We start from the raw sequence: 20,461 nt of genomic DNA on the forward strand, positions 1-20,461 counted from the left end.
GGGAATTGAACCTAGGGCTTCATGTATATGGGGAATTGAACCTAGGGCTTTATGTATATGAGGCAAGCATTCTTGCCATTAGGTCATATTCCCAGCCCCCAACTGACCAACTTTTTAATCATCTAGAAACTAAACAGTAAAGATGATTTAATGCAAACTTTGTACTGGTAGGAATGCAGAAGTAGGAATATTTTATCTGGATTATGAGACAATTTTTTTCTCAGTGCTTAGCACTGGAGAAGGATAGAATATCTATTTTTCATGTAAATCACTACATAAGTATGTTGCAATATTTGCAATATTTTATGGTACCCTATGATTAGGAAGGTTATGAAAAAATACAAAAGGAAACAAATAGAAAAAATGTAACTACTTTTCAGTGTTTTACACTAAATAAGTATACCTCTGAAGTTGCTTTAGGCAGAATTATATAAACATTCAATTAAAATCCTTGATAAGAATGATTTACAATCTCAGGCACAAATTTAACCTCAACAACAAAAGTGCTGATATGATGTCACTTGTGTCCAGAAAAAAACAAAGTGCCTAAGAGATGAAGTGGTGTTATGGGTTAATCTATAATTCCCACAGTAATGGGACTACATAAACAGCTTGGTATCTTGTTTCCCACTCAGCTTACTGAGTTTGGGTAAAACCTTTTATTTAAAAGTCTGACATTTTAATTCTAGAGATTTTAGGCAGGTTTTTTTTCTTTAATACAACTACATGTTTTAGTCATATATATACAGATACATATGCATCAAAGGAAGCTGTTTATGTATTCCCATTCCCATACTTTAAGAGAGTATCAGTTGCCCAGAGGTTAATATGGACATATCACCCAGCAGATAAATGATTAGGTAGTTCTAAAACCAACTTACAAAAATGTGTTGGTTTTAGGAAAGGGTCAAGGCTGCAATCGAGACTGCAGGTGGAGGACCATTTCATATATTTCATATATGTCAGTATTTACAAATACAACCTATTATTTTGAATATACAGACTAACCTTCTAACTAATATACTAAAACCACACTGAATTTAAAGATTTACACAAATAAGATACATGTCTTTGTACACTTTTTTGTGACTTATCTTACTTAAAACTCAGTATTATTATTTCTGTGCAAACTGCTGTGGAGCACATCATGGCGTGCATGAAAAACTATTCTGTGTAATCTCCAGCCATAAAATTGTAACATTCTGTTGTAAAGTTGACTAATTCTTATACTAACAAAATCTAGGTGGTAAAAGTTGAATGTCAAATATTAAAAAATGTTTATGTGGCTGCAAGATTCTCTCATATAAGCAGCTCATATAAAATTTTTGTTTGTTTCTTAAGAAACAAAACATACTCCCTCTGAGAGGAATAAGAGGTATATTGTTATCACTTGAAAAATACAGCCCAAATTGTCCTGCTTCACATTGTTGCTGTGCACAGTTAGTATCAATCACACTAAACTCAGATGACTTCCACACATTGGTGCAATGCTAATTTGAAAAAAATGTCCCTTGCAAACACTACCACCTAGACTCTAAGCTCTGGAAAACACCCTGTAAGAAACAGATATTGCACTTGATGTTCTGTGTTGTAATTCAGGTACATGTGATTTCATAGATGTTATCTTAATGAATGTTATAACTGTTGTTTGTTTTTTAAAAAATCCTTTTCCAATTAAAGAAATTTGCCTTGGTTGTCATGGTGGATGAATGACAATCTTTTCTGGGATATCAGCTCCCTTTCATGTATGCCTTTAGACCTGCTGCAGTAAATGATGGAAAATTTGGATATTCATACTTTCTTTTAGCATTCTGCACAGCCACAGGGTCCTGCAAGTTCCGTTCCCAGGGAAGTTTCCCACATAGCCACTGCAGCATGCAGTAGCCCAAGATTTCAACATCACTTCTTCTGGACAAGGCTGTAGGAAAAAGTGAGGAGAGAAAGAGGTTTTAGCAAGTTCTTGAAAAACAGAGGTATCTTTAAATGAACTACCATTGACATAATATGAAAAAGCCCAAACGGGCAAAGTGTTTTGTTTGTTCAGCTGGGGTAAAACTTAAAGGCCCTGGCGTTTGGCCTGAGTCCACAGACAGGCAATGACTTGTTGCTGCTGAAAGGAAGGGTCAGTTTCCTCACCTCCTCCAACTTCATCTTTCCTTAGTCTGGCCTGTCATATGAACTTGATCCCCATGGCCTCTGACATGATCCAGACAACCCATAACCGCACCAACACTTTCTCAAAGAGCCAAGCAGTAAAACAAAGAAATAAATGTCTGCAGCTAAATTGCTAACACATGTTCCAGGAAGTCCATGGGGTCTGCATTGGTCATGCAGAGACCCTCTGAGTGCAGACGAAACATTGATGGCCTTTCCTGCTCCATTCACACTAGTGGTAACATAGGCAGTGGGAAGAATATGACAAAACTGCCATCTAGTGTACAGACTAAAAACAGGTCTGTCCGAAGAGTTTCCAATTACATGAGAGTAAAGGAAAACAAGTTCACTGCTTTAGATACACAGTTATAAAGGTTGCTGAAATGGTCTTCAGCACCAAGTAACAATTCAACTCACATGCCAGAAAACACAAAAATATTCAGTACAGGGTGGATAGAGGATGGTGTTCAGTTTTAAAACCAAACAATCTTTCAAAATTTAGTATAATGTGGCTTTTCATGTACACGAGGCAAGCACTCTTGCCACAAGGCCAGATTCCCAGCCCTATTGTGGCTTTTCATTAAACATACATTATAAGAGTATTTTCAGACCCCTGTAAATATTATTTATGTCAAATTATTAAATGCTGTGGACTAATTTCATAATAATTTTAAATGCTCTATCAAAATGCCTTAAACCAAAAGATGGACAATGAAACCTAAGAAATATGTCATGATACTTACGTAGACATCATTGAAATAATAATTAAAACACTAGTAATTACCCATAAAATAAACTCATTTTTATAACTACTCCAAATGGCTAGAACAACAATAAACCAGTATTCATATCTTCCACTAGCTGAATGTTCATCTAAGAACCTAAGAGCAATATGTGCCCATTAAAACTGCTGTAAATGGGTCCCCTATTTTATTATGCTTCATTAAATATGCTCTGAAAAAAATCACTCCGTGAACCTAAGTCTTCAATTTAAAAAATCATTCACAAAGAGCAATGTGCCAAAACATCACAACTGCTTTGGGTTACCACACAAAGTTATTACAAAGGTAGAAGACAAGATTGGTTCTTACACATATTCTATCTTAACTGCTATTAGAGTATTGGATTATTAAAGGCCCTTCAATCCAGTAGAATGCTATAGTCCCACGAGTGCCATTTGCTTTCTGCACAGGCTTCAACAATGTCCTAATGCAAAACTTGGCTCTCATATTAAAATAAAAACAAAGTCTCTACCATGCTGCTCCGTAGTGATTTCTTTAGTAATAAATCTCCCATTAATAATGGAATGGTTCCATTCGTACAGATGTGTTCACAAGTCCCTTTTCCATTATGGCAACTCCTGATTACCAGCACTTAAAAAATTCACATCCTTTAAATTTTCAAAAACTGATATCCTAGCACCTGTTTGTATGACAGAGGCTACAAATAAGTGGCCCTTGGAGGAAAAACAATAAGAATTAAAATGGAATGAACCTTCCCAGCCACTTTCCTCCCTCCCCCCAACTGAGGGATTAATTGATATGAAGCTGTAACTAATGACAAGTCATTTATATTTCTGAAACCAATCTCTCACAAACTGGTCTTCATTTAAAATAGCCCTTTGAGGGTTCACTTCACTATTACAGTTTGGTCTTATCTAATTAATACACGTGATCACACTTTTTCATTCTTTTACTTGTTTTCTTTTACTTCAGGTATATACTAAGTATAGTTAAGTAAACATTTCACTAAGTCTTATTGAAATACTTAAAAATGCTCCGAGTACATCTCTCCTCAAAATTCCCTCCCCAAGAAAAAAAAGGAAAAGTTTAAATTGTTTTAGGTAAGTTTAAAATCTGATTCTATACATGATTATGTCTACTGTCTACTCAGAGAAGTTGAAATGCCTATTGAACCACTTAGAAAAACAGTATCCCAGGTGACAAAGTTAGAATCTATATATCATTTCCATGCCGAAATGATCAAATGAAGAGAATTATTAATATTATTATAAAAAATCTGGAGGTGCAGCTTGTTGCCCACATGTGCAAGAACCTAGATTCAATTTCTGAAACACAAAAAATAAAATAATAAAAACTTTTAATTTGCAAGTTGCTGTTTATATTGCACAATTCTCAAACTAATTTTAAATATGCTAAGTGCAGCACTAAACAAATGAACCCAGAACTAGTAACCCATAGAGCAGAGATCAAATTCTAGCTCTATCATAATTATATACTGTAGCTCTAAAATTCAGTGAGGCATGTTACATTTTTCTTTTAATTTATTTGCATTCATTAGGATACAAAATGTATCATGGGTTGTTTTCTCTCTAAAGTCATATAGTTGAATATTTAGTGTAATCTGGTAACTAATATGGCCATTAACAATAAGTTTACATATCGATATAAAATTTTTCACTGTTACCATTGTTTGAAAATGTAGCAAATGTGATTAATAATTTTTTTCCTTGATACTTTCTCAAGTTCATTTCCAAGTGTTATTTAGTGTCAAATTTTGTTAGACTAACTAATATGGAGCAAATTAAATTACTTTTTTCACTTAGTATGTAGTGTTCAACATTTCAAAGTAACAAAGTATTGTCAAGTGTAACAATAATTAAAAAAATAGATACAGGTAGAGACATAAATTCTACTTGATTAAAAAAGCAGATCATAGAAATGGCTGACACTAGAATGCACCATTAAAAACAATTGATGTGGGGGCTGGGGATATGGCCTAGTGGCAAGAGTGCCTGCCTCATATACATGAGGCCCTGTGTTCGATTCCCCAGCACCACATATACAGAAAATGGCCAGAAGTGGCGCTGTGGCTCAAGTGGCAGAGTGCTAGCCTTGAGCAAAAAAAAAAAAGAAGCCAGGGACAGTGCTCAGGCCCTGAGTCCAAGGCCCCAGACTGGCCAAAAAAAAAAAAAAAAAAAAAACAATTGATGTGGTTTATATACTGTGCCAAGCACTCTATCTACTATTCAAACAGCATAAGGTAAGTACTATTAACAGTATTGAGCAATGAGAAAATAGCCTTTGAAAAGTTAAATAATTCACTCAAAAATCACAGAGAAAAAAATTGACATATCTTACCACTGAAGTCCAACTATTTCAGAATCCAAAGCTAATGCTTAGTCTTATGATTATATACTTCCTTCTTAGTTCTAGTTTTTGTTTTGTTTTGGAGTGAGGGACTGAACTCAGGGCCTCAAATTCTCTACTAAGCCACATACTAAGCCTAAGCCTTCCAGCATTAATTTTTATATCATTCAAACAATAGTTTTATACTACTTTCATAGTTAAGTATCTATCTAAAGCAAACATTTTAACTTGAAACACTGTGAGACATATAACACAAAGATAGTTTGTCCACTCCAAGCTGGGAGACCTCTGTCACATGTTCCCATTGCCATGAAGTTCTGTTTCACGCTGGACCCAGAATCAATGATACCAACCACTCTGGACTGACAGCAATGAAACCACCAGCTACAATAAATCTTTTTTCCCTGAAATTTTTTATGTCAAGTATTCTGTCACAGCAATACAAAGTCCACTAACACACCATCAATAAGTGCAATTTCAAAAAATGTTATCAGAAAAAGAATTTTTCATGTCTCAAATAAAACATTAGGCCCAGAACTCTCTTGTTTTTCTGGTACCTTTATAATTATAAGCCCCAGGATTTTTTTGTTTTTTTGTATTTTGTTTTGTTTGTGAAACTTTACTATGTGGAGATTACAAACTCATTCATCATAGCAAGGATTCCTTACATTTCATATTGTACATTCTTCTTAACCAAATAGTTCATCTGAAAAGTCAAGGCATAAATCAAGACTTTAAAAACAATATTTTTCACTATCATTTATAAATTAACCAAGGACTATTTATAGTAGTAGTCAGATTTACCTAAAAGAAGAAATTAAGTCTATTTTCAACTACTACTGACAATAACACAAGGTATATCAATATTTGATATTGTGCAATAGGAAAGTGAGGTCTACTTTTCAAAATTATTGTTTTAGAAGATAAACACAGTGTAATTATGTCAGTTTTCCAAGTTTGGTAACATGGAAACACATTCTCAGTTTCACATATATTTTTGTAAATTGGAACACTAAACTGAAAAAAAAATCATGCAAGAAATAACACAAGACTTGGATTTCATATTCTGTAGCAATTGGCAAAAAAAATCATGTAATATATTTCTTTCCTTGACACTGAATATGTTACATACACAAATGGACAATTAAAATGCAATTTAGCTATCATATATTATGGTCATCAATGATGTCAAATTAAAACAGGTATTATATACTCAATGCCCAGGTCTGAACTATTTAAAAAAGCTCAATATGTTAAATGCAGTATATCTCTAGAGAAATTAGGTATTGACTGCATGCCTCAGTGAGTAGAAAAATCTACAAAAATCCATATCACACATTGATCCAAGTATTGCTTCCTAACATTACTAAGAAAGTAACAAATTTTAAAATAGTGTATTCGACACAGATATAATTCTCCTTAATTATCAGGCAACAAGAACAAAATATGTCAATGTTTATTTATGCTACCTTTATAAATAGTGAAAATTAATAATGGAAGAAATAAGTCTAACACACATTACTCTAGTTTTATACTAAAAGAAGCTATTTGTCCACTTAGAAAAAACCCTGTAGATAACACAAGAGAAATGAGATTAGAATAATAACTGCAATGTTTGAAAAGTATATAGATACATAGATGTTGATAGTTCTATTCATCCTTTTGTCTTACCACCTCTAGATATTTTTCTATGTATAATTTTGGCTCGTAATAAAGTAAGCAAGTACCTAACATACTATTTTCTTTCCCTCTCAGATACTCTCACTTTACGTGGAGTTGAATTAGAAAACACTTAGGTAAGAGGGCTGAGTGTAACCACATACAAACTCCTTCTTTATAAGAAAGAAAGAAAGAAATCCATAGAAACATGAGCAGGACCTAAGTGGTATGTTTTATCTTAGAAATCTGTACAAAAGGTAGTAGGAATGAACAATATTCAAACATTTAGGAATATCAAAATTTCCACTTAATGTATACTAGACTAAAGCTGTATATTAAAATTTCACCAAGTACATGTGTATATATCTAATATGCATGTGTGTGAACCTATAGAAAAATCAAAAAAGTAGAATAAATCATTTCAAGTGCATTAAAATATGCTATTTATAGAGATCTTGAACACCTTCTGATAAAAGTAAATATTCCAAGGTAAAATCTATCAGAATACACCAAAATATTTAATGCAAGCTCTTTGCTGAATATTATTTCCAATATATAACATAAGGACCATTTGAGTTAAATCTTCAAAAGATCTAGAGTGGTAAAAAAAAAAAAAAAAGCCCTGTAATATCAACAAGTAGTATGATTTAAGGGAGAAAAAGTTCAAATAATTTTGCAGAATAAATATTTCTATTAAACTTCCATGAAGATATCACAATGAAAACATCACCTTGAAACTACAGAATTAGCTAAAGAGAACTTGCAGAATTATCACTGTCCAGACTTTGGCCAGAATAACACATAACATCTCTACTTCTTCTACAGTAAAAAATGCTTTCTTAGCTATCTTAGTCCTCAAATCAGACTCTATCATGATTAGAGTGATGACTCCAATAAGGGGCCCAATTATAAGTTAGTATCATTAATTGGACAAGTGTTTAAGAATCTATAAAATGAGTATTCTGCTAGGCCAGTTGGTAAATACTTTCAGGTTTCTAAAAACTTAGATATCCACCCCACCCCCCCACCCCCCGCCAAAAAAAAGGGCTAGGAAAAAGTAAAGAATAAAATCCATTGGAAGTGAAAGAACTTTAATTAAAAAACAACACTATCAATGAGTACTTCTACATTCTAAATTAGGATTTTCTTAATCAGTACTATACCTGCATTCTGTCTTTAAATGATTGTTGATTTATTAGCAGCATAAGTAGCAAAAGACTACGCAACACTACTATATGTGAATGACCACTAATATTCTAACAAAACTATACTTGACAGAAGCACGGTGATTTGTTTTACTATGTTCTGAAGTATAAAAGCTGATATCTGTTTTAGAGACTATGACCTGACATTCTTCTTCACATTAAGAAAACAACTTACAAACTTGTTTCACTATTTCATGTCCTACCTTAAACTAGTGTGGGTTTTAATTGATCTTGAAAATGATCAAGACCCTCTACATTACATGGCCAATGGTGCTTTTAATAGAAAAGGCAATAATAGAGAGTTGTTTGGGCCAACCAAAGCTAGAAAATAGCAGTTTAGGTTAACAGTTCAAAAACCATTAACAAGTTTAGATGAGTAATTGTCTCTTAATAAAGAGATGGTCTTTTTCAAAGCTGCTTATAAATTATTTGTTGGGTTTAGCATATTTGAAAATACTTTTATAAACTTTGTTTATAAATAATATAATTTTGAGAAGCAAAGTTTTATAATAACACAATTTTTTTCACTAGCATAACATTTGAATTGACTTTTTGTCTTGCTGACAGAGCAACTAAGAAAGTACAGTTGCATTGACCATATTGATTGTGAACAAAGCAACCGTCAGTGGGACTCAGCACCATATATTTTCAATATTGACCGCCTACTTCCTTTTCCATGGCTTTCTGGGTCGGCTATTGGATTTAGACTGCAGAGTAATAAACAGCTAAGGTTTAATTAATGGTAAATGAATACAAGACATAGGTTATGACTTTAACTAATTAGGGAATTGTTGAATTAAGTCTGCCTTGGAATGCAAGGCAGTACAATCAATATCCAATAAAAGGACTATGTATGTAATTTACCTGCAAATGTGTTTCCAATACCATCAAAGTGAGTTTAAATAAGTAAGATATATGAAAGGCAACTAGGAGCGATTTCCACAAGTTAACACTTCACAGTTTCAGAAGACATATATTTATTGTGGAGGATGGTACTGTCTAAGGCTCTGATATGCACACAAACAAAATAGAAATAATTGATAAAATTTGCATCATCACCAAATCTGTGATATTATTTCAGCATCAAAATTCAGCACTGACCTCCAAGTTTAACATATTCAAACTAGCAATTTTCTGGGTAAATCAAACACCTAATTTTTTTTACTTGACATTGTTTTACTCCTCCCTCAGTTGTCACAATCTCCAGCCACAGAAAAATATTCATTGGTATAGCAAAAATTCACTACTTTTCATAAAAAGCTCAACAGTGCACTCACTCTTCAAGCTGACTATGCAAAGGTCACTCCACACAGCTTTAATCTCTTGACTCTAATTATTTTCTAAAATAAAAGAAAAAGAAAAAAATCTTACCTACTCCCTTGTGGGCATCCAAGCTGGTAAACTCTATTGTCCCATTATGGCCTTTTCTTGGGTTTTCTTGATACTGTTTGTGGTTCCCATTGGGACAATACCTGTAGGAAAGTCCATAATCTGCAAGATAAACCTGGAAAGACATGAACAGGCAAATAAGTAATGCCTTTGTCCTCTGAAACCATAACCTTCATAATTAAGTCTTAAGAAACTGGTGATTTAAGCATAGCCATGGAATTATATTTTATTAAACCAAATGGTGCTTTATGATAAAAGATATACAACTGGGGGCCATAACACTAACTTTCCAACTTAATCTTTACATTATCATAGGCATATCTTATTTCTTAGTTTTTTATTTTTAATTTTGCTTCTAACTTCTCTTCCCTCTAGGTGGGCATCTAGATATCATAAACCACAATATGTCTTTTTAGATCTATATTGATATAGCTCATTAGGCCCTGCATTTTCTTGTTACCTTTTCCTCTGAAACATAAAACTGTTTTAAGCAGGAAGGGATATGAAAATAAACATTTTAAAAAGCCTAAGCCTAATGTCTATGGTTCCCATTAATTGGAAGTATAAAAAATAGAGAATACTCTAAGAGATAATGATCTTAAAAATCCACAAATGAGTGAACATCATCCTGTGGTCTGTATTTAAGAGAGAACATCAGTGCAGTACATCTGGACTTTTAGATACATCGTATCAACACCCTATTCTTTGTCAGTCAGAACTGCAAGCAGAGTCTTAAAACAGAAATTTGTGTTGAGAGTTCCGGGAGTAATTCAGGAAAAAATGTTTGCACATTACTTTTAAAGAGCAGGAAGGGGGAAGGATTATTTTGTGGTTATGCATACAATGGACAACTGTTTTGACTAGATTTCTGTGTGACACAGTGATGGAAAGAGCACTCTAGCTCCCAAATACACACTACCACGCTCCTTTCTACCCAACAAAAGAAAGCAATTTCAACTTTTAACATGTAACATACACATATCTGTAAAATTTAGGGATTTAGACAGTGTAGCTCTAAGACACAAAGTAAGCCCACAGCTAGCATGTCAAGCCTATTAAAAAATATCGTCAGTATCCAGGTATTCATTTCTTTTAAGTTTTTGGCTTTAAGATAATCTAAGTAGTAGGTATTTGGATATTAAAATGCAAAAAGCACAGAACTTTTTCTCTTTTGTTGGAGAACATAACTTTCTGGACTATCTGAAAATCTATTTCAGTTTTATGTCTCTTTCTCTCTCATAGTTTCTCAATGTGGCCTCAGAAGTAACTGATTTGCCTTTGCTATGTCTGATGCACTTTTATTTTTATTTATTTCAAAAACCTTACTTCATTTGGCAAAGTATCTATTTAGAAGGGTGTAGTGTATATGGATAATATAAGTGAAAGAATCAAATTTAAATACAGCAGATTCAATTACCATTAAAAAAAAAACCACAACACTATCAAGATGCTTTACCTATTCTCAGTTCCTCAAGAAATAAGACCTAACTTGGAGTGATGGTAGGTACCAGGTGGTATGTTAGTGCTTGACATTCATTGACCTAAGATATACTAACTGAAATCAGATCATTTTTCTCTATTTTATTGACTTGGAAACTGAAGCATAAGTTTAGTTGAATATTAAATACCATATTGTAAAGGCAGGATTATATGGAAGTTCTAATAAAGGCTTCATATTCAGTTAATTTCAAAGAAAAGTTAAACAGATGAGTGACACTCTATTCAAGATTACTACGATAGAGAAGACAATCTGAACTCAGCTCTCGTGGGAAAAAAGGCAGGAGATGTTTTCAGTACCAGGGTCAAGCTAGGAGAAAGTATTAGAAAAGAGTAGGGGATGCTATTCAATGTGTTTGCTCCATCTGTGTTTCCTAACTGGCACTTACTCCTGTCTTCCACAGGAGTAAGACAGTCTTACACAGGATGACTCCTAGGTCCTTAACAAAAGCAATTGGTAAGTGATGTAGAAAATCTTACATTGCAAAAGGATCAGGAAAGGATCTACAATTTCAAGTATTCTTGAATAAATACTCCAAGAAAAGGAAGGTTAGGGAATTAGAGTTGGGATGAAAACCTAAAATATCAGTTGAACTGAAGGGAACCTTGTGACTGTCTTAGACATCACTGTGTTTTAGGCCACAAAGTTTGTAAGGATGTTCAAAATTTGAAGGATATTGCAAAGTTTAAATTCGATAAAAAGACAAGAAGATAATAATACAATAAAGAACACATATATAACCACATTTTTGTTAATGAATATTTTAGACTAAAAATGACTTAAAATATGCATGGTCACAGCCTTAAGGAGCATGCATTATATGGAAGAAACCTCTAAAGTGTCAACACTGTCAAAGCAGTAAAGTACTTTGTAGTGTGTTAATAGGGAGTTACAGGAAAAATTAAAATTATGAAAGAGACTAAAGACTCATTTATCAAAATGAAAAATACTCCATCCCAGTTTGGATTTTTATCTAATACTTTAACATATGTATATATGTAAATGTATATGTACATATATATGAATGTATACATATATGTATATATACAAACATGCATGTCTCTGTAGTGTATGTATATATGATATCTATAAATAGAAAGATTTTATGGGGATTGAATTATAGTATATATGGATATTTTTAGAAACACATATTATAAGACTGATTCATAATTAAGTTTGACTATCTTTGGTAAGACTAGATATAATTTGACTCATATTAGATCAAACTAAAAGTTCTACTAAGATAAATTAGTAGTCAATCTAGAATTTTGCAAGAAAGATTTTTTTTTTTTTTTGCCAGTCCTGGGCCTTGGACTCAGGACCTGAGCACTGTCCCTGGCTTCTTTTTGCTCAAGGCTAGCACTCTGCCACTTGAGCTACAGCACCACTTCTGGCCATTTTCTATATATGTGGCACTAGGGAATCAAATCCTGGGATTCATGTACACAAGGTAAGCACTCTTGCCACTAGGCCATATTCCCAGCCCTTGCTAGAAAGATTAAAAGGTAGGGGAGGGAAAATGGCTGGGAAATGTAAAACAAGAAAAGAGAGATGGTGGTTAAAGTAACATCTGTAAAAGTTCTATTATGAGAAAATATACACTGGGAAAAGTGCTTTTCAGAAATTATTTCCTTGGATTTAGACAGCTATATCCAACTAGGGGACAATGCTCTCATGGTAGGAGGTAAACAACTTGCCCAAGTAACATAGCTAGTAAAAGAATATAAGCAAGATTCCAATCTAAGAAGTAGGACTCAAGTTCCACAATCATATTCATTCAGTCAGTCATCCATTCTCTCCCAATCATATATACAGTAGTGGGGTAGGCTAAAGTAAAAAGACCAGTACAAAACAGAATACAATCTACAGTAGGAGTTATGGTCTAGGTTTTATTTTTGCATATTTTAAAAATAAGTAACTTTTATAGGATTGAAAACAAAATGAAGGTGGGAGAGAGGGAAGGAAGGAGAAAGGGAAGGAAGAAAGGAAGGGAGGGATAGAAGGAGGGAAAGGAGAACAAGACCCAAAAGTAGCTCATAAAGCTCACAGAAGCCTAAAATATTCACCATCCAGCTCTTTACAGAAAACTTTGTGAACCCCTCACCTACAGTGAAATTAGGATTTACTTGGCTTTCTATATTATACCCTTTTCCAATGAGAAAAAAAAAATCAAGTAGTTAATAAGTGTCCCTGGTTTTAGACAAGCCTGTCATGGGAACTCTAGATTTATACCAGGACTCAGAAGGGGGGCATTATTTGCATCATAACAAGGCTAGCCATAGGAATATTTAAGTAGTTAGTTTCCTAATTCATTTTAAATAATTTTCAAAGACTTGTTTCCAAATTTAACAACCCTTTCCTTTCTCCATGAGTATAAACACAACTCTACCTAATTCTCTTCCTTTTAATCCTACAGATCTTTACACATTTTTAACTGCATTTTTGTCATTATTTTTTAGTTCTGGATATCAAACTCATGACATTGCACTTGCTAGGCAAGGACTCTGGCACTGAGCTACATCCCAGTCCATACACCTTATTAACTGTCACATTTCCACATCATAACACCTATTATTTCTGTAACTGTGTGAAGCACAGAAGGAAATACTTTTTTCCTCTTTCTTTCAATTTTTAGTTGATGAGAAATTCTGTAGTCACTGAGGTACAGTCCTACCAATACAGACCTGCCTTTCATTTGTAAGGAATGCAACAGGCTACAGGGCCTAGCAGCAGGCCGTTAGGACCTGCTACATAATGTGCAAGCCATGGCCACACTATTTTTGGATAGTTCCTACCAGTGTCTATTCATAAGAGGACAGAGTATGTGTGTGGCCATCTCTGCTCTACTGGTGTTTCTCCTGGTGGGTGGAGTCCTTAGTAGGTTGATTGAAACAGTCATATCTGTGCCAGAGTGTGTATGGTCGTCCCTACGCAGTTCTCCTTCTTGTCCTGTCACACTGTCAGTGCAACATCACACTCCTTAATCTTTCCTTGGTCAACCCTGCTTACTACCCTTTCATTGTTCCTATATATTACACTCCTATCTCCCAACAAAGCTCTTGTAGTTCTGATTCTGTCTCAGCGTCTACCTCCCTAAGAATTTGATTTGACACAGCAGGTCAATAAATCATAACCTTGATAAATGAATGAAATGAAGACACACACACACACAATCTTCCCAACTTAGTGAACAAGGCTAACTCAAAACTCAATTTCTTCCTTTAGCCACTGTTGGATCCACACACTTTCTCATTCACCAGTTATTACATACACTTAACATTTTATTTCTTGTCTCTTTGCTAGCTTGTACTTGTAGGCTCTTCTACTGCACATATATGAGGGTGTTTTCCCTACATATATCATAGTTTTTGAATTCACTCTCATGCTGTCTAATTTCATTACATTTATTTGAAACCCATTCTGGAACATAGCTTATTCTGGAACATACATCTCTCTTTCTCTCCCTCCCCCTCTGCTGTGTGTGTGGTCTGTTCCTGAGCCTCTTGCTCAGAGAGCACTACCAGTTGGGTCGTAGCTCTGCTTCCCTTTTTGTTAGCTTTAGTGGAGATAACAACTCTCATGGATTTTCCTCCCTGTATTGACTTGGAACCATGATCCTCAGATCTCAACCTCCTTGGTTGTTAGGATTACAGGTGTGAGCCCAGCTGGAATGCAGCTTTCTAAAAACAAGGTAATCTGATGGCTTGCACCTGTATTCACATGAATTTACTATTTTCACAATATATAAAAATATATAGCTTATGTTTTACTACTGCCTTGGCTCCACATTTAGAGACTGGGGCTCCTAGAAGGATTGGGACCAGGATAATGCAGATGTATTTCTGTACCCATGATGGCACCTTTTATAAGGCCTTCTGAGTAGATTTAAATAAATATTGATTGATATGACTTGATGATAATAACTGGAGAAGGTGAAGTAAATCATTTTCAATATCTAACAGGGTACCAAGCACAATAACATTTTGGGACTCATACACTTTAAAAAAAGAAAGAAAGAAAAAGAAATGCATATTTATTAAATTCTTGTCATGGGTACATTTAGTGCTTTCCACTAGTCAAATCACTGAACCCTTATAACCTCTAAAAGAAGGTATTTTACAGTCTTTTGAGAATGAGAAAGTAGAGTGAGTATGGTTACAAATAAACTTCTGGTATCTAGCAAAGCTGGGATTTGAACTTAAATCAACATGACCAAAATGCTGAGATTTTCCCTTGCACCTCAATAGAGGAAGGGAGAAGACAGTTAGAATATGTGTAGGTCTTGTGCTCAGATAAGTCTTCAATAGCCTGTGAGGTTTTCTAGCAAGAAGTCACGATTTCCATTTGGGAGACTCAAAAAGAAGCAACATTGAAGTTGAGCTTGAAAAATACTGAATACTCCAGAGACAGAAGCTGAAAGAAAACAAACTTGTGCTAGTAACAAAAAGGTTTGTGAAAAAAGAAACCAGGGGAAAAATACATTCATTTGCACAGAATTAAAATGCTTACATTAGTTTACCCAGAACTTTGGAAACTGTGAAGAAACTGGAACACAGTCTTTGTAAGTTAAGAGTCCCAGAGAAATAGAGGTAACTCTGAAGACAACATGAGTGGCTGGACAAATAAAGAGGAAGAAGAGGAAGAAAGTAGAAGAGGAAAAGGAAAAAAGAGATCTGGAAAGAAACAAAATTACATCGGTATCAAAAGCTAACTAGCTATGAATGCTCTTCTAATCTAGATCCTAGTTTAGGCAACATCTTTTCTATCAGAGGCTACATCTTCATGTTTTTCAAGCAACCAGTAATTCTGAGTACTGATTAGTCAGACTAACACAAAAGGAAACAAAACTTTCAGTGATGATGATTCAATGATACCTAGTTGCAGACATGAACTATGGAACTAGATTCCGGATTTGAGATCTGTCTCTACCACTTCTTACTACTATATGGTCTTCTTAGCCAACCTACAATATATTTCTTTTTGTCTTTTAAAAAGAATGACAGTGCCATCATCAAAGTGATATTGCAAGGATAAAGTGATTTAAACACAGGAGCCTTAGGTCAATATCCAGCAATGCAGAACACACCAGTAATAGCTAGAAAATAACACCTAACCAGAATCTATGTCACGTTTCATAAGTCTAAAGAATTCTTGTGGGGGAAAGTAAGATTAAATATTCTTTTGTTATCAGCATAACAATCATAAAAATATTATTTCATAGCTATTACTTCTGGGGGCTCTCATATTTTTTTCTCCTCAGTTCAGGCAGTTTCAAGATTTCCTTGGCTTTGTAGAGGGTGTTTTCCTTTTTTTTTTTTTTTCACTTCATCTTCCCTCTTTGCATGTCTGTGTCTTTTCTCTCTTCATGATAAGGACTCCAAACATATTAGATTAGGGTCCTCCCTAATGAATTCCTATTAGTTTGGTTATCTGCAAAGACATTTCTAAGTAAGGTCACAGTCACTGGTTCTAGGAATGTAGATACAATTCAATCCCCAGCAGTTCCTACTGTTTCTCTTGGTGAGTACATGGTCCCAATTCTCTCCATAAGAAAATATTCATAATTGCTATAGTGGCTATATTTCTCCCACTAGGAATTTAAGAAACGTACAAATGATCGTTTCTATACCTTTCAATATTATATCAGCTATACATGAGTGGCTACACTTGTGACTTCTGAACAGTGGCTTATTAATAGATTCATTTATGTATAAGTACATTAAATTCCTTATTCATTGTTCACTTATTAAATATTTATTTTCTTCTCCTTTTCCCTCTCTCTGTGTATGTTCTGTGTTTTCCTATTTACACCATAAGACTAAAAACTTAATCTGATGTACTTAAAACCAAAAGAAATCAAACTTCCGTGGTTTGATACGAGTTTTTAAAGTCAGTTTTGTAGTTAACCACCAGTTCTGTATGGTGGGTCAGAGGCTAGGAGAGATAAAAGAGATCACACAGGCTTCTTGATTTACAGGAGGAAACACTATAGTAAAGAAAAGTCTACTGAAATAGTTGTAAAAATAAAAGAAGAAAAAGAGACAAAGTATAAATAGAATTTCCATTTTTTTAATGAATTGTAGAACTGGAGGAAATAAAACTGTACCTGATATTAAGAAGTGGTAGTTAATTGTGTGATAAAAGTTGTAATTTTATGGTGATACTATAGTGAATTGTCCTTAGTTTTTGAAGATGCATACTTAAATACTTAAATATTTAGGTTAAAAACATGACAATATCCAAAGTTTACTTTGAAAGACTTGAGCCAGAAAGATAAAATTTTTCTACATTTTATTAGCACCAGTTAATGTATTGTAATCAGACTTAACCCTTCTCTTACTCTCCCTCAAGTTTTTAAAATGTGAAGTATTAAGCTAAAATGCATAGAGACTTTCTAATTTTCAGTCTGTTTAAAAATTTCAACAGTTTTAAAAATGCATCTTCCTGTAGGCAATATTATATATTTAACAAGTTCTCCTACCACTGGGCAATAAAACTCTTAAAATATTAATTTTAAAGATGGACTTTAGGGTTTCTAACTTATACTTATTACACTGTTCTTCTCAATATTTTCCATAGGTCACTATCATCCAATATCATATATAGTCTATATTCATATAGCATTTCCCTAGCATCTTAAAGTATGAATTTTTAAATACAGTGAGAATCTGATTTGGAAAATATCCTATACTACCATGTTAAGAATAAACTCAAAACTGAAATACTGTTGTGCTAACCACATATTTGATTACTTAATTTAAAAATACTAAACAAATTTGCTATATACTTTACCTTTTTGTTTAAAAGATTAGTTCTACAAGCTATTTTGGAATTCTTGCAGTATAACTTGCCAAATGAAAATAGTCAGCTCCAAATTTTATTTTTATCTAACTATCTGTACAGTTAGTATTAACTACTAAGTACATAGCAAGTTATTAAAGCTCAGAAACAACTTATTTGTATGGGAAATAGCTACACTAATACAAAGAAAATTTCAGTGCATGTGCAGATATAGACTTTTCCAGAATTAAATGTTGTACACACTCAAAAAGAAAATGTTACTACTACATGATAACCGTATTATGTGTACATAATATGTAAAACTTACAAACATACTTTCACACTCCATCTCACATGCAACCATAATTGATAAATAGATTGTGTTGGAATTCTCGTTAGCAAACAGGAAACAAGTAATTTTAATGAGGGTTATGACCCTACCCTATGGAAATTCCAGGGACTCTGAGAGTATTTTGCTACCAGAAGGTCAGGAGCTACAATTTCTTTTTCCAGATCATTAATGTTTTCACTAAATGTAAATTTTATAACTTCCTTGGTTTTGCTACAAAGGGAAAGACACTTTGTAAACCTTCAAAGAAACACTACTCTCTGTAATTAGAATTCAGTACTTGAAACATTTTTAGAGTATCACAGAATTTTAGAGCTGGAAGGAACCTTGGAGACCACTTTTACTCTTATAGACTTAAAAGCCAAAGTCCATGCAGGCTAAATAATTTGCTGAAGGTTTTGATTCTACTCAAGTACAGAGCTGGGACCAGAACCCACTCTCCTGACTAGGCCAGCCCAACTGCCAGCAATCAAGAAGTGACAAGTGTTTCAAAAAATTGTAAGTTTCCAAAGGTATGCTTACCACTCAGCAGTTGAGATGGAGAACTGCTCTCCAGAAGGGTCACCTTTGTTGACTTAAAAGGCAGTTAGATAGAAACACAGGGAGCATGAATGACAAAGGGCGTTACAAAGTACTGCCCCACATATTAAGGCATTAGGCACTGGCCCTATTAAAACTGGGCTCATGTATAAAGAAGATGAACTCTGTTAGGAAGAAAGAGATGAATACCTACGGATAAACCTGGAGGAATTATTCCAGTTCAGAATGTAATGTAATGTAAGGCAAGTGAAATCCTAGTGCTCATGGGGTTACATACACAGTAGGAACTAAAGGAAATCAGAAAAGGAGATAGGCATAATACAAAGTCATCAAGAAAAGTGTTATATAAGAGCAAGGATGTACACTGGTACATGAAAAAGGACTATGCTTCTGATCTCAAAGGGGGGCATTTCCAGATTAAAGAGAACTCCTTTACAAGGAAATAAAAGGTATGATGCTAGTCAAATTGTTTCAACTTCCTGTGACACTGGGATACAGATCCAACTGGCGTGACTCAAAACCACCATTCGGCATCATTTCTGGGAATGCCAGTGTAAGGGCACAAGTAATGAAATCAGAAAGACATGTGAGTTTTCTAAATACTAGACCAGCATTCATTAGCCCAACTTCTTTGGTATCAAGTATATAATCACTGAGGTGTCAATGCATTTTACAATTTAACTTACATAATCCAAGAAGACAATTTAGCCATTAATCTGAGAAGAACAGATTGAAAAACATTAAAGAATATGTATATTGTACATAGTAAATGTTCAAAAATTAGTCTGAATTTATTCATATTGTTCTTTCCAAAGACTTTTCTCAAAGTTTGTTTCTTAATATAATTTAACTTAAAAATTTTAATGTAGTGAACTTTTTACCAAATCAAAACAAAGGATAGATGTTCCTCTACTGAATACAATATTATCACCAAAGTATTTTTTTAGTGGTTTGTCTAATCCGTAAGATTCTTGAAAAAAGGGAAATGACTGAAGAATAGGAAATCATAAAGCAAAGGAATATTAAGGCAGCATTTTCAGTAAATCCCAAAAGAGGAAGTGTGAAACTAAGCTTTTTTCAATATATTCAAACATGGTTGTTGTTTTGTTTTGTTTTTTAAAGTTTTTAGACATGTAAAAGAATGCTGTACTTATAGTCAGCTCTTGAACTAAGTCAAGAAATGAGCTTCACTCAATCATAAGTTGACTACAACTTTTGGTCAATGATCAGGAGAGTAAGCACCTAATATATTTAATTATATCTAAGAAGAAAATAAGATTGGGAATAGATGGAAGAAGAATATTCAAATCATATATGTTGTAAAAAGTAAATGAGTATAACTAAAACATGAGCAGCAATGGTTAAGCAAAAGTAAAATAAGTTCAATAATTGTGAAGAAGCACAACTCAATTTTACCTAATTGACTTTTATCAAATATCTACCTCAAAACAACTAGCAGGATATATATAATTTTCAAAGGCTCCTGAAACATTCAGCAAATTAGCCTGGGTCTTCAGAAAAAATGATTTTCAATAAGCTTTAAAATATAAATATCACACAGTGTAGGTCTATTACCAAAACTGAATTAAGAATCAATAATAATGCTGGGCTCCATTGGCTCTTCCTTATATCCTAGTACCTCATGAAGAAGTTGGAGGACTGAAGTTCAAACATCATTCTACCAGAGAAATCCAAGACACTCTTATCTCCACCTAATCAACCATTAGAAGGGGACATCTGCTTCAAGTAGTAGAGCACCAATTTTTTGTGGAAAAAA

At 33.8% G+C, this 20,461-nt stretch overlaps 1 protein-coding gene across 3 annotated transcripts in view; it reads right to left on the minus strand.

Moving 5' to 3' along the window:
* Positions 1-20,461, minus strand: part of Vrk2 (VRK serine/threonine kinase 2) — a 72,267-nt gene that overhangs the window by 22,352 nt on the left and 29,454 nt on the right. For all 3 annotated transcript variants that reach the window (XM_048352879.1, XM_048352880.1, XM_048352878.1), the window contains exons 8-9: positions 9,500-9,632; positions 1,798-1,918 (exon numbers count right to left, since the gene is read on the minus strand). In XM_048352879.1, the coding sequence (XP_048208836.1) occupies positions 1,798-1,918; positions 9,500-9,632 (254 nt within the window). The remainder of the gene's footprint in view (positions 1-1,797; positions 1,919-9,499; positions 9,633-20,461) is intronic.

The sequence above is a fragment of the Perognathus longimembris genome, chromosome 8 (assembly GCF_023159225.1).
Source record: "Perognathus longimembris pacificus isolate PPM17 chromosome 8, ASM2315922v1, whole genome shotgun sequence".
NCBI lineage: Eukaryota > Metazoa > Chordata > Mammalia > Rodentia > Heteromyidae > Perognathus > Perognathus longimembris.